At 37.6% G+C, this 16,500-nt stretch overlaps 1 protein-coding gene across 6 annotated transcripts in view; it reads right to left on the bottom strand.

Moving 5' to 3' along the window:
* pxna (paxillin a) overlaps positions 1 to 15,309 on the bottom strand; it is a 99,226-nt gene extending 83,917 nt beyond the window's left edge. For 3 of the 6 annotated variants that reach the window (XM_073950060.1, XM_073950063.1, XM_073950059.1), the window contains exon 1: positions 15,186 to 15,309. Coding sequence is in view for 3 of the 6 variants with exons in the window: in XM_073950059.1 (XP_073806160.1) it covers positions 15,186 to 15,198 (13 nt within the window). In the remaining 3 variants the exon portion in view is untranslated. Of the gene's footprint in view, positions 1 to 14,580; positions 14,688 to 14,914; positions 15,073 to 15,185 lie in introns of those variants that run through there. The other 3 variants (XM_073950062.1, XM_073950064.1, NM_201588.2) reach the window with 3 other exon arrangements.
* Between the last annotated feature and the right edge of the window lie 1,191 nt (positions 15,310 to 16,500).

The following is a 16,500-nucleotide window of genomic DNA, read 5'->3' as shown; positions in this document are numbered from 1 at the left end:
TTACTGAAAAGACGCTGACATACAGGTTTTTTAGGTTCTTGCAAGCTTTGTGTCCCACAATGCAGGCTTATGGTTACAGGAGAAAGGGCTGGCAAAAAAAGAAAAAGAAAGCCTCACACCTGCGATCTCAATGTCTGCATCGCTCTATGCTCCGCTGCTAAGAATAAAGGGACTACTGTTTGTGTGCCATTTAGGACATGGTTGATGCATGCATGATGAGATGAGGTGAAAGTGCATTGAAGGTCAACATGGGCAAATGTCATTTTAGTTTTATGCATGCTCTTAGCCTTATGGTGCACAGGCTGCAGCAAATAATTAAATAAATATATAAAAATAATAATAACTGTGCAAGGACAAACTAAAACTAGCTTTGGAATCAGATAGAGGTGTTTAGAATTGCATATACACAATATAATGCATGATACACAATCAGTTACACCAGGGACGAGCTGCTTTCTTGACTAACTGCATCTGGTTTAATGTTTATCATCTTTTTTTTCATATTTATTTTATGTTGTCACTTGATGTACACTGGAAGCTTCTGTAGCCAAAACAAATTCCTTGTGTGTGAAGCACACTTGGCAATTAAACTGATTCCGATATAACAAAATAAAAACTATCACAATATGGCTTAGTGCAACTGTCGCATCATGCAATGTAATTAAAAACGAATAATAATTTAATTTTCCAAGTGAAGAGATATTTATGTTTGCCAGAAACCTTTAAATATAAAACCTAAATATGCTAGCTTATGTAAATGAAGAAAGTATTGTTCAAAATGTGTGCCCAGGGCTTCATTGCTGAGAACAGAGAAACATGTACCCTGGACTGCATTTTCACAAATCCACTAGAGAGCAGCGTGTACATTTTCGACACTCTTATATTTGTTACTGAGGCACCATTTCTCATACGTGGCGCATCTCAGACTGGCTAAAGCAGAATCTAAATCATCAGTCTTCATCTTGCTGGATTTATCAGCTGCTTTTGACACTGTAAACCACCAGATCCTGCTATCTACGCTTGAGTCACTGGGCGTTGCAGGCACTGTTATTTAATGGTTCAGATCTTACCTCTCTGACAGGTCATTCAGGGTGTCTTAGAGGGGAGAGGTATCCAACCTACAGCATCTAAACACTGGGGTACCTCAAGGCTCTGTTCTTGGGCCACTTCTCTTCTCCATCTACACGTCATCTCTAGGACCAGTCATCCAGAGACAAGGCTTCTCCTACCACTGCTATGCTGATGATACCCAGCTATACCTCTCTTTTCATCCTGATGATCCCTCAGTTCCGGCTCGTATCTCAGCCTGCCTGTCAGACATTTCACACTGGATGAAAGATCATCATCTTCAGCCTAACCTCGCGAAAACGGAAATGCTTGAAGTTTCTGCCAACCCGACTCTACACCATAACTTTTCAATCCAGATGGATGGGGCAACCATTACTGCATCCAAAATTGTGAAAAGCCTTGGAGTAACAATTGATGACCAACTGAGTTCTCCGACCACGTTTCTAGAACTGCTCGATCGTGCAGATTCACACTCTATAACATCAGAAAGGTCCGACCCTTCCTATCTGAACATGCAGCTCAACTTCTTGTTCAAGCTCTTGTTCTCTCCAGACTGGACTATTGCAACTCTCTACTAGCCGGGCTCCCAGCTGACTCTATCAAACCTGCTTCAGAACGCAGCAGCACGAGTGGTCTTCAATGAACCTAAAAGAGCACATGTCACTCCGCTGCTCATCCATTTGCACTGGCTGCCAGTTGCTGCTCGCATCAAATTCAAAGCTCTGATGTTTTCCTACAAAGCGACTTCTGGCTTTGCTTCTTATCTGCTCTCACTTCTGCAGATTTATGCGCCCTCCAGAAACTTGCGTTCTGTGAATGAACGTCGTCTCATGGTTCCATTCCAAAGAGGGAAGAAATCACTTTCCCGAACGCTTGCGTTCAATCTGCCCAATTGGTGGAATGAACTCCCTAACTGCATTAGAACGGCAGAGTCACTTGCTGTCTTCAAGAAACGACTAAAAACTCAACTATTTAGTTTCCACTTCACTTCCTAATCTGCAATTGCCTCTCTGGCTATACCACTAACTGTACCCAAAAAAGAATAATTTAAATAAAAAAATAAATAAATAAATAAATTGCATGATTAATGCTTTCCTTCTTAGACCTTACACACCTAGAAAGCTGCCTACAGCACTTATTGTTGCTCTTATAGTGGTGTAAATTGCTTCCTTGTCTTCATTTGTAAGTCGCTTTGGATAAAAGCGTCTGCTAAATGACTAAATGTAAATCTCATAAATCCACCAGAGGACAATGGCTGTCTGGCTGTCTATAAGCCCATTTCCACTGAGTGGTACGGTACGGTTTGTTGCGCTTTTATGGCCGTTTACACTGTCAAAAGGTACCAAAAAGCGAACCATACCATGCCACTTTTTGTGTACCCTCTGCAGAAGGTACCTAGCACAACAAAAAGACACCAAAAGGTGGAGTGAGATGATCAGCTGAACGCTATTGGTTTACAGAGAAACGTCACTAGTGCGTGCACAAGCCAGGAGAATGAAAACAAAGGAACTGCCATTTTTAAATACACAGCCGAGATATAACACTGTAATAATACACATATACATACGCATATATTATATAATAACGAGCGATGGTCGACCTGAGCTCAAACAAACCTTGTTGTTGTCTTGATGAACAGCCACAAAGCCAACAAGAACAAAATCTGCCTTGTCCTGTTTCTGTTTTACGAGCCCGTCTAAAAGTGCGAGTGCATATATATTTAAAATAACAAACTTCTTGAGCTGAAGATGTGTGCGTGATTATTAAAGTGCTTCTGACATGCAATCCCTTCAGAAACTGACAAATGTGAGAGCGAAGTGCGAAAAAAGGAGAATCCAAAAAAAAAACAAGAGCAACTTTCAGCAACCTAAAACATGAACAAACTGCCATGTTTAACTATTATTAGCATCACCTTTCGAACAATTATGAACTCAGAATGATGGAATTACTTTCTAACAATAGGTTACATGTGCTGGTGAAGATTAATGACACAGATGAGATGTTTGCACTGATGCGCTACATGTTTAGTGTTGTTTTTGAACACAAATATGGACTTAATGTCTGCTGTGTGTAGTTTTTCAGTAATCTGTAACATATCGGAGACTGTAAGGGTCTGTACGTGTTCATATATGTTTGCTTTATTTATTTTATATAGTTGCAGATGTTACAGCAGGCTATTTTGCATTGATCTGCAGTTATAATCAAATCATGTTCATAGAAAGATTATTAATGAACATTTATACACAAGTATTTATGTAAATGACCGTACAGCTTTACTTTCCCATTTCCTAGAGCGAGAATGACATTGACTGAAACTTTCTGCCGTACACCATGCCCCCACACCACTGGTACCCTTTTGGCAGTGGAAACACAAGCCTGATAAAGGTGACCGTACTGTACCGCTCAGTGGAAAAGGGCCAAAAATGTCTCACTTCCCAAGAGCTTTGCCTCCCACGTCTGTCACTATTCTTTGGGGTTGAGCTACTGTGCAAACCTTGCCATACATCCGTATGGATGTAAGCAGTTAGCAGTACCACCCCATATCATTCGTTTTACACACAAAATGCAGACATATGTACTCTGAGCCACCTATTTCTTAGCTCTTTACCCAAAACAGGAGGGTTGACAGGTATGGTTTACAATCAGCCTATCATCTATTTAAACAATGCATTCTAAAGGGGGTTACTTCTAAATTATTAGAGGTGTAAACCTATACTGGTCTCACGGTTCGGTTTGGTTACGATTATCATGCCTTCGATTCGGTTCAATTCGATATCTCAGTGCATCACGGTGCATTGACGATGCTTTCCATATACAGTGTTATATTTTAGGGGGGAGGCTATAACAAGCTGTCTGTATAAACACACAGATACACAGCACCACACTGTCTCTCATTCAAACACATACGCAAACATAGACAGCACCAAATAAACAAGCGCACACACACACACACACACACGCGCACAAGCACACATGCATACACACACACACACACACACGCACACTTAAGCCCTTGCAACAGGGAGAGCTCGCGCTGAGCGGAGCAGAAAAACGAAAAAACGGAAAAAAAAAACGAAAAAAAGAAGCACGGTCCCTTACTGAGAGCTCCTCTCATCGCGAGCTCTCCCGGCTAAACACATATTGCGAGGGCTTAAACGGAGCAGTGCTCGTAATATCGAGCGGAAAAAAAAAGAAAGACAGCTGTGAAACATAACCAGCTTTGTCTTTTTGTAGGAAACACTCCTGAGATCTTTTTAGGGTAAGAGGTTTTTGAGTTAATGCCGTCTATAACTGAATGTGTGTCAGGAATATCGAAAACAAAACCGACTGAACCGCGCTCTTTTCTGGCGTCCCCCTGGATATACAGCGCCCTTAGCATATGCCTATGGTGCCTATGCCACGGACCGGCCCTGAGTTGCCTGAGTGTTGTAAATACCGGCGCTCACCTCCCTCGCGACAGAGCGCATAGGAGATAAATGACGTTAGTACATAATAACCGGTTATGATTATTACTGAACCGATACCTTATTGACTGCATCGCGGTGGACCGAAGAAACAATTAATTTTGACACCCCCATAAATTATGATGGGTTATGTAGAATACTTAATAATATTATAAGTGGGCGTTAGAGATAAGTACAAAATAAAATAAAAACCAGTTACATGACTCCTTTAACTTTAAATAGACTATCCTCCAAGTCACTAAACTTTGTGTTAAATGACCGAAAAATAATTACCAACAGAAAATGTCAATAGATAAAAAGTACATTGTTTCCGAATGAAAATACACTTCAGGCGCCCTATTTATGCCAATCTGCATTAGACAGTTTAAAAGGTGCCTGTGATCAGCAAGCAAACAGACGGTTTAAAAAAAGGACATGGATAACAGACACTAAAGCGCTGTCAGGATAAAACTACAAATCCACTGCTAAAAATAGGTGCATGTGTGTTTAAAAGACTGAGGCTCTGCCCAGCATCTTGAGTCATTTCATGAAAATAATTTGTTCTGTTCAGAATCACATGGCGATTAGCTCATGCAAGAGTCTCAAGTTGCAAAACCAGACCCAACACAGTTATAGTTAAACACACTGAACATGAGACAATAAACACCTACAGATTACCCAGACTAACGCTGATAATGATTATTTGAAAAGAAACCAAAACTAATTCATCACCAATGTAATTTCCCTATGTTGGTTATTATGTTTTGTATGTTGTAATTCTGTTAATACTTCTCCTTTGAAAACGTATTACAGCATGTGGACAAACTGGGCACTTGAGATTTTCCCTGACATCAGTGAGTGTATTGTTCATATGCAAAATTAAGGTAGTGTTCATTAAATTCAAGAAATCCGTCTTTCGGATGAGACGTTAAACCTAGGTCCTGACTCTCTGTGGTCGTTAAAAATACCAGGATGTCCTTCGAAAAAGAGTAGGGGTTTAACCCTGGCATCCTGGCCAAATCTGTCCACTGGCCTCTGTCCATCATGGCCTCCTAACCCTCCCCATATCATAATTGGCTTTATCACTCTGTCCCCTCTCCACCAATCAACTGGCTGCCGTCGCGTCATCCAGGTAGATCCTGCGCGCTGCTGGTGGATGAGGAGATTCCCCTCATTGTGTAAAGCACTTTGAGTGCCCAGAAAAGCGCTATATAAATGTAAGGAATTATTATTATTATTATTATTAATTAAGGTTTTGATTTTAGGTCATACTGTCCAGCCCTACTAATCCAAACAGCAGTACTACCGTAATATTTATTATACTACTACAAATTACTACAGTTTACTACAGTAAATATAGGAATATTTATACATTACACATTAATATAGGAAAACTGTGCACCGTTTTAATGTTCTTTATCTCAGGCCCCATTGACACTAGTGCGTTTTAGTTTTAAAACAGCATTTTAGATCAAAAATGATCCGCGTCCACACTAGCGGTTCACCTAATGTTTCTGAACATATCTCCATCCACACTATGCCACCAAAAACGTATATCACGTGACCATTCGCGCACTCTGGGCATGCGCGTTCTAGTATAAACAGAAAGCATGCGTCTCGCTCGGCTTTTGGTTATTGTTAGTCAACAGACGCCGGTTGAACATTAAACGCGATGGCAAAGAAAGCAAGAGAGGTATTTTTGTGGACAGACGACGAGGTCGAGTTGTTACTAAACGTAACAAATAAATAACTGCACAATGGCCCCTAAAACAGACAATGGTGCAAACAACGCTCCCATTTCTATGCCCATGTTGTTGTTTATAGTGAAGGCTGGTCTGCTGTCTTCCGGTAGCGTTAAAGCCATGTGTTATAGTCATGTGATAGAGGCTTGACGAATAAGGGAAGGATACACAATGACACAAAAGCCCCAATCAGGTAGCGAATGTCAGCAGCCCCGCCTTCATTTTCAGATGTCTGCGTTTTTCCCCATCCACACTAAGACAGAGCAGCAGCGTTTCAGAATGATAACGGCCTCTCCAGAGTTTCTAAAATCCTCAGTTTTTGACGCTCAAAAAATCCGGCGTTTGGACGGATGGCGTGACTGTAGCAAAACTTATGCGTTTTAAAACTAAAACTTATTAGTGTAAACTGGACCTCAGTATAGCAAAGGATTTCGACAATATTCTGCACTTTAAAACAAAAAGTTTCAGGCCAAGCTCACTGCAAATATGCATCTCAGCTTCAACTTTTGTAAAACATAAAATACATAGCTCTGTGTAGTGTGTTTTCATGTGACAAATCCACTAGAAGGCGATGTTTACATTGTTGCAAATCTGAAATACGTTACTTAGTACTGTGTTTCTCAACCACGTTCCTGGAGGACCACCAGCTCTGCACATTTTCCATGTCTCTTTTATCAAACACACCTGATTCAGATCATCAGCAGAGCCAGAAAGGCCTGTAATGGGTGTGACAGACAAAGCAGACATCCAAAACATGCAGTTTTGGTGGTCCTCCAGAACATGGTTGAGAAACACTGACTTATGCCGAGTTCAGACTGCATGATTTCAGCCCTGATTTTGGCTCGGCGACAGGTTTTAAAAAAAAAAAAATCGCAGACAAATGCCTGAAATCACAGGCCTATCGGTGCTCGTTCACGTGAGTGACAAACACACAGTGTGAAGTAAAGACGCCATCTGAGTCGATTCAAATCATGTAAAATGTGTTCTGACTGAAAACAACATCAGCGATTACCTACAGCCAATGTGAGAGCGGCATCCACTACTGTGGGTACCTGCAGACCAACAGGAGGTTGGGGGAAAAGTTAAAAGGGCTTCTTCTCAGTTTATTCTGACCCGAAAGATGGAGTTTCTATTGCCAGAAGTAGCCAATTCTCTTCAAAAGCCAGGTGAGCAAAACAAGCACATTTCTACCCTACTAAAGGCTTCTTTCTTATTATGTAGTTAATAACAAAGGTCTACGTGACCTCGCGTTGTTTCTGTCACTTCCCGCGAGTTTCTGGTTGTGAAATGCAGTTTGGACAAAGTTGTTAGCGATTCTTCCTATTTCAAAGTTATGCAGTGTGAAACCTCCTGTCGCCAAACCATCTTGCAGTTAGGGTTGTAACGGTGTGAATTTTTCACGGTATGATAATCGTCTAAAACAATACCACGGTTTGACGGTTTCGCGGTATACGGTATGTTACAAATGTTACAAAATAATAGAACAGTGAAGCAAATTTGACTTTTTCCAAATAATATATTTTTAGTTACTATAAACAACACCACTTACAATGAACAAATAAAAATAAGAAAATAATAAATAATGTGTCAAAGTCCATATAAAGTCCAAATAAACATGGTGCAAATCCTCAGTAAAAGCAGTTCGTCTTTGCTGTGTCACTGTTTTGTCATGTTTCTGTGCTGCTGTGCATGCAAAAGTACTTAGTATGAGAATTATTTCATGCAAAACTTTTTTTTTTGCGTTTTATTTAGCCGTGCATAAATGTACAGCCTTTCTCTCATTCCGTGTTGTTCAAAAAGCTTGGTCCACAAACAAAAGCGAAACCTATGCTTATTGGTTGTGATATAGCGAGTTTGAACCAATCTGGGCATGGAGGAGGGACAATGCATCAATGTATCATGTCTGATTTGTCCGGAGACACAGTGACGAGCGTTTCTTTGTCAAATCAGCGTTGTCAAATGTTGATGACGTAACCGCACTGATTCCGGAGCCTCTGAAAGTCCGCGAATGTTATGTGATACAGCACTGGAAAGCTGAGATTCTCTTCTTTATGCCAATCTTTGAATTGTATGAATCGGATCAGCGGATCAAGTTATTAAACATTTAAGAGCAATACTTATTTTTAGCCGCGGGCGGCTGTCTCGGTCTTTAAGGGTTAAAACCGTTGATATGCAATTGTTCATGGTATGATAATCGTGCACGTTCAAATCGTGGTAAACCGTCATACCGGTATATTGTTACAACCCTACTTGCAGTGTAAACAAAGCAGCAATGAAATGCTAGTCTAGATAATCATGCAGTGTGAAAACATCTGAGACACAACTACTTTAAAAATCATGCAGTCTGAACTCGACTAAAGCATATGTTTTGTTGTACTTTTCAGATACACATGTTGTGTAAACCAACTTTACCGAGCTGGTTTAGCTGTCTTTCAAAGATTTTATTACTAACAAGTTGTTAAACGTCACAAGACCTATTACAGTATACTATACGACTTCATCACAAGGCCTACCGCACTTTTGCTGCAGTTTCTCTGCCCACCGAGGAAGCCCGCGACTCCTGCTGTGTGAAAGCACTCGACGTCACTTGAATACGCCCCTCCCACTGACTAGCATAGGCTTTGCATACAGCTTGAAGTTGAAAATGAAATCGAAAATAAAAACTGAAATGAAAAAGTGTCAATAAAAGGAAAGCTTAAATTTACATTTTTAATTGAATTGTGTCACTATTATAGCGTGAACATTAATAACACACTTTGTAAAAATTGTGTTTGCATTATTTTTCAGTTTGGCTTTTTATCTTAATATTGGCAGTCTTGACGTGGAAATACAGTGAAAATGAAATGTTAAATTGGCATCTTCATTTTAATTATCAATTTGACAGGGACGATGTGTTGTCAAAGTGAAAATTAAAATTAAAATTAAATAATTTCATTTCGTTTTCAATTTTGGCAGATATTTTGTGAACAGTGTTTTAAAATGAAATTGTTAATCTGATTTTCATTTTCAGTTCCAATGTTTAATTGATTTATTTAAAATTGGCAGGATTTACCTTCCATAATTACCTGCTCTTCACACACAAAATAGGCCAACCTGAAACTTTAAATTAGAAAAGGCTTAATAATACATTGGACAGATGCTCCACGCACTGATTTCTCCCCTTTGTGCTGCTGTTTTAGAAGTGTTCGCGGATACCGGAGGGCTTTTTGCCGTGTTTCAGGGATGAACCAGCTGCAGATTTAGTGTTGATTGTAGAGTTGTAAAATTATTTTCACAATAAGTTCTGTTCTCTCATCCTTCTAACTGAGTTTACTCTTCTGAAGGGAATACTTAAGTGCTGTGAATAGTTTGTAAAGCCTGGCTCATCGTGGTCAAAGTAGTTGATTAAAATAATTAAAACTGACGGCCCGGCGCATATGTATTGTCAATAACAGAAAATTATGTAGTTTAATATAGGCTACTCTGAAACTGTGAAAATTTCACTGTCATTTTATTTATATTAATATTTTATTTATTTAACAGACCTATTTGTCAGTTTGTGCGCTGAAGCATATAAGCAGACCTTGTTTTGAACTTCACCTCAAATATTCGTGTTTATTTTGTTGATAACTGATCAACAAAAGTACATTAAAATAACCAACAAATTATATCAAACTAAATTTGTTTCAAAAAGATAATATTTCTGGCAAAAAAATGCTTTGTTTCTCACTCACGGCGAGTTTAGGCAAAGGAATGTTTATTAAGTAAAACTGGCCTCAGATGATTTAGTTTAGTCTGCTTCAAACCTGCAGGAGAATATCAGGCTTTGCTGTAAGGCTGGTTATTTTACCAACAATAAGGGTCAAAAGTGGTAGCTTATCACAGATTTCAAAGAAAAATCTTAATATTAAAAAGGAAACATAAGCTGGACCACAACAGATCATATTAATGTCATAATGAATGCTCAAATAATGTAGCCCATAGTTTACAGCAAGCATCGTATTTTTATTTAGATTGTGCTGTCTTTTGTATACAGCAGGCTTATAGGTCTGTTATTTTTTTACTAAAGAAGATATATTCAGGGCTCGAAATTAACTTTTTTACTTGGTAGCACCGGTGCTCCCAACTTCAAATATTTAGGAGCACCAAAAAAATTTTAGGAGCACCAGAAAAAATTTAGGAGCACCCACCAAAAATGAATGAGCACAGCTGCAAATTGTTTTTTAAGGGATTTATTGTATTTTAAAACAACATTAATAGGACTGACAAAAACCAGAAACAACTATCTAACTAATGCTGCGAAGACTTTGATATTTGTGTGCAATAATTCCAAAATGAATGTCTAATAATCAGGCCATAGAATATTAATGATGATAAAAAATGACAATAATAGAAACAATGAATTACATTTCTCATTATGATACTGCCTTGAATGTGCATGAATGTAGGTTATCTGCTATAAAAAGTCTGTTACTTTATGAAAAATAATTGTATAGTTTACATCAAACAAAAATGAAGCATTGCAGTAAGAAATATTTATTTTGCACTGCTGTTTATATATGCATGTCAATTTAATAAATAATATTTCTGCTACAAAACAAACAAAAGTTTATAATAAATCATTCAATTCAATGATGAAAGCTGCAAAGCAGTCATCAGTAAATAAATAAAAAAATAATAATATACACCTCAAGAAAGAATAGACAAAAGAAAGTAAGTAAAGTCTCACTTCTATCACTCTTTAAAAGTTTTGGTTTCAGTTTGTGTCAATTTAAATGTTCAGTCTGAGCTGATCTTCATGTTTCTGTGTTAGTGGAAAAGCTGGCGAGTCAGCCGACCCAATTTATGAGCAGGCAGAGCAGGTTTCTTGCGCTAACCACCGGCCCAATACCGGTCTTTGTTATGAGCCGCAGTTTCAGTGTAAACTTGGTAAAGGCGAGCTTCTTTGGCGATATGTACAGTATTAGATTTGACTTTTAGCTGACATTTGCGCTGAACACGCAGTGAATGCAACGCATGGAGATTCGGGCTCCTTCTCCAAGAAGCGCGTACTCGATTGATCTCAGCTGGCGGATCATTATTCACCACGTGACGTGTCATGATCGCTTTCATCTGCGCCTCAACTTTAGGTGGGGTTTGCAAACCTGTGTGCTTTAAGTTTTTACTCTTCAGCCGTTTGCATTTCCTGTGGTCATAAAAGCTTCTTCCCTGTCATCTGACAGCGGAATACCTTGAGTGAATGACAGCTAATATGAACCAATATAGCGGCAGAGAAGAGTGATTCAGCACGTTTTTACAAAAAAATCAAAACAGGTCGCACTACAACCATTATCTGCAGTCGCACTAATGCGCCCAAATATATTATGAGGTCGCATAGATTAATTTTCGGGCGCATATGCGACCAAAATGGTCGCAATTTTGAGCCCTGTATATTATTTTGAGTTTATCACCAGAATTATAGAAACTGTATTATGTTTTTTTTTTGTTAAAAAAACAAAAAACGCCATAGTATTGGGATCAGATGGGTATCGGTCGATACTCAGAATTTTGGTATGGGGATCGGTTCCAAAAAATGGTATTGGTGCTGTTGACTTGAATTTCAGTCTGATGCATTGTGGATTGCACCTATTGTATGCACAAATTTGAGCTTGCATATGTTAATGCAATTGAGATCACATGCACTTAATGCCAAAAAACATACTTCAGCTTTTACTGTTAAGGGGGCTTATGCATTTCATTCGAAATCTGTAACTGGATTGAATGCAAAATGAGTCAATATGTTTTTGATAAATGACATGCACAAACACCGCAGAGCTGATATCTAGCTCACTCATATCTTTCATCTTCAGGTTCCCTCTAGCTATGACATGCATGCTTTAGCCCACACTGTGAGAGACCTATGAGAGACTACTCTAACAATTATTCATTCATTCTCCTTGGTTTAGTCCCTTATATATCAGCGGAATGAACTATTCCAGCATTTGTTTTACGCAGCAGATGCTCTTCTAGCCGCAACCCAGTACTGGGAAACACCCATACACTCTTGCATTCACACAGGCACTCATATCCTATGGCCAATTTTGTTTACTACTCTAAAATATAACAGTGTAATCTGGTTGAAGTATGGTGTTAGCCAGTTTGCTGCTTCTCAGCCACGTGCAGCATAGGAAACCATGACAAAACGCACACCTGGAATTGATTTTCTCTGGAGTTTTTTTATATTTATGAGTGGATTTCTTCATTCATGTGCTGTCTATTCATGGGACAAAGCATCATATGTGATTTAGCTCTAGCATGTTATATTAGTTCTGTGCACTACATGGCAGACTGTTGAATATATTCTTAGATCAAAATAATACATTTTACCATGATTTACAGAACACATACTAAAATGTAATTCAGTGTAAGAACATTTATATGGAGACAGATTAGACTCAATACTATTTCACGCAAAAGACACGATGTACACATGCGTAGCCAAATTCACGTGCATAAAACCAAATTCACGTGCGTAAAATGTTTATTTATATTCACAAAAAAAAAATTCACGTGCTCAAAATAAAAATACATTTTCATAAAATACGTTTCACAAATGCAAAACACCATTTGCAAATGTATAAGAACCTAACGTGCTGACCACTGGACCACAATGGCGCTGCTGTAATCATGTGGCCGGAATGATGCTTATCATTACCCTGCAGGATACGTCTTGCTCATGCGGCTACGAGACAATACATAAGAAGAGCGGAGCTGCGATAAAATGGATTAAAAGAGTGAGGATATGGTCAAATAAATTAATAAATTCAAAAAAAAGTGCGACTGCTGCTTTCTCCCTTCGCCATGCTGGAGAGGAACAGTCTGCGCAAAAGAAGCGTAGAGTTGGTTTCATTGAATACAGCTCTCATCTGATTGGCTGAAAGGTACGAGTAGTCCTGACTCTGGCAGGAAAGTCTCAAAAATACACACACACGTATCCAGGGGGAGTCGTACGTGAAAGAGGATTTGCACATTCTCATTCAGGATGAACTCACATGTTTTAAACATTCAAAACTTTTTGCACACTCTTATAAATTTGCAAATGGTGTTTTGCATTTGTGAAACATATTTTATGAAAACTTATTTTTATTTTGTGCACGTGAATTTTTTTTGTGAATATGAATAAATATTTTACGCACGTGAATTTGGCTACGCATGTGTACATCGTGTCTTTTGCGTGAATTTCTTTTGAGACTTATCTGATTCCATACATTTACAGCATATAAACCCAAATATCTAGTCAGGCATATTTAGGAAAAGACTCATTTGATGACATAATACAATCCCCATCCCTACTCATTAACATGTTTGACCAAATCCTAATACTTAGCGAGCATTTCTAGCAGGTTTTCGTCATTAATATGCATTAATACTGGTCATTATGGTGACACTTGGAGGGACTATTTTTTCTGAGGTGGTACTTGGTGAAAAAAGTTGAAGAATCACTGGTCTTCTACATTTTTTATACTGCAAATGTCCCATGCGTAACAATAGAATTGCTGTACTGTGATTTTTGGCATTACATAAGAAAGTCCTGGTGAATTTCTGATCTTGGTCCCACATTAACGTCTAAACAAATGCCTGGTCGTCACAGATAAACGAAAATAACTTTACTAAACAGCGCGTCACTCTTAACCCAGCAGCCTCAAGGCACTAATATTGAGATTAGTTAGATTAGGCAGTGCGGCTCATTTTCTCGTCGCCCCAGGCAACAAGTCAACAAGCCACAACATCAAAAGCTGTAGATAACGGGATTGACTACCTAACAGTAAGACAGTACTAGTTAAATGCTAACAACGACTGGTGTTGACACAGAAAGGCATTGGAAACCATGTTTACTGAGCATTTCACAAAAGACATGAAAACAAAAGCACAATATAAGACTAAAAGCTAGGTTTATGGAGGGATAATTCACGCAGAAATGAAAAATGTGTCATCGTTTACTCATTTCTTCCCTCTAATAAACTCAAAATAAGATATTTTGAAGAGAGCTGGACGCCTGTAACCATTGACGTTCATTGTATTCGTCTTTCCTACTATGAAAGTCAACGGTTAATTTCAGCATTCTTCAAAATATCTTCCTAAAAGAAGAAAGAAACTCATAAAAAGATTTTGAACCACTTGATGGTGAGAAAACTGTACATGTTCAACTTTAAGTTTCAGCAGATAGTAAGTGAACTTTGGAGGACGGCTGTGAATTGACACTTCACTGTTTTGTTGACACATTTCAGAAGTTACAAGCAGACAGGAACTATATACAAGCATATTAACTAGCATCAACTTCTGTATTTAGGGGTAAATATAGAGCTTACTGTGAGTTTGCGCTGGTGAGGATCTGATATTAATCACGTATCTTCGTGTTACAAGAGCAGCTGTGAAGAGCATTGAGGTAAAGTTGGTTTTATATTTGCTCATTCTCCTTAAAAATATGAATCCAGAAAAGTATTATTAGCAAAATCTCAATCATATTAGCAGCCAATGAGTATCAAAGCACAATAGTGTTCACACACAGTTAATGTAATGGTGCTAATGTTGTTTTGAAGTCATAAGTTACTTAAATGCGATTTCAGATTGAGTGCCCAAAGTAGCTTCACAAGTTTTCACTGTTAAAAAAACGAACGAATACGTGAATAACACCAACTTCACCTCAATGTGAACAATGAATCAGGCTGACTCCGACAACCCATTGAGAAGCTACAGAAAACAGAGTAAAATACGCGAATAAACCCAGGTTTAAACCGCAGCAGAGAGTATGTTTTTCAGCGTGTTGCTGCAGTCAAGCATCGGCGCGCGATGACGTTGGCAACAGGAGCGCGCTCCATCCGCGTCTTCAGCCACATTTTAGCGCTCTAGCGTCGCGTCAAACTTCCCATTTCACAATTTTCCGATGTCAAAGGTTAAAGGAGATCACGCTTACCTAAATCGTCCATGTTTCGCGGTCGTTCTGGGTCGATAACGGGAGCAGGAGCCCGCGATTTACCGCTCGACTCTGTTTCGTGGCTCGTCTGTGCTCCGCAATTGCACGCGGAGAAGTTTTCAACAAGTGCACGCGCAGCGCGAGCACGTGAGGAGTCGGACACGCGCCCGCGTACTGGCCTGTTGACCATTAGCAAACTATTAAAAAAATAAAAAATTAAAGTAAAATAAATTAAAACCGTACATGTTGAATGAACACATAATAACAATTTCATTAAAATATATACTTGGTGTTCGTAGCTAAACAATTATGTAGGACGATAAATTTCTGTAAAAACAAAAAATGCTAATAATAAATAAATAAATGTATAATCCATACATTCCTGCAAAAATAAATAATTAATAGCGCGGGCAGGTAAATGTTTAACAAAACTACAAGAATGTTAGGGGAATAAGAAGATGCTAAACTGAAAGTTAGAATGCAGGAATTCACGGCTTTATTTACTCATTTATTTATATATTTGCATATTTCATTTGTGCAAGAATTTATTAATTTATTTACTCATTTATATATTTGTGTATTTATTAATAATTTTTGCAGGTTTCGTCCTCCATAAATAATACTTTTATTTATGTAAAAATGTATTTAAAATAATACATATGTTCATTTCCTATATAATATAATTAATTTACTGAGTAATATAACTTAACTTAATTTACAAATATTCCTAATGGATGATAATATTTAATTTAATAGTAAAGAAATAGTCAAACAGTAAATAACATTATTTGTGTGTGTGTGTGTGTGTGTGTGTGTGTGTGTACATATATGTTACAGTTATATATATATATATATATATATATATATATATATATATATATATATATATATATATATATATATATATATATATATATATACACAACAACATATTATATCAATAAAATATCTCTTTTTATAAATATTACATATAACTTTTTATTAAATAATACATATAAATATAATATGATTTTATTGATTTTTATATGATTTATATGATTTTTATTTCAAAATATATTGTGTAACAAATTACAAAAAATAACAAAGGACGCTGATATTTAATTAAAAAAATCTAACTTTAAATGTTAATAAAATGATGGCTATATGCAATCATAATTGTTTGTGTAAGCACAAATTAATAAATAAAAAAGATGATGTTAATTGATTTAATGATAAAATGTATATTAATATTTTAGGCCCACTATAATAATACATATAATAACCTACAAAACATACATAATGTATTATAAAAGGTATACATGTTGCATTTTACTTT

The sequence above is a fragment of the Danio rerio genome, chromosome 5, assembly GCF_049306965.1.
Source record: "Danio rerio strain Tuebingen ecotype United States chromosome 5, GRCz12tu, whole genome shotgun sequence".
NCBI lineage: Eukaryota > Metazoa > Chordata > Actinopteri > Cypriniformes > Danionidae > Danio > Danio rerio.
The sequence above is the reverse complement of the archived record's forward strand: the minus strand, read 5'-3'. Positions and strand labels throughout refer to the sequence as shown.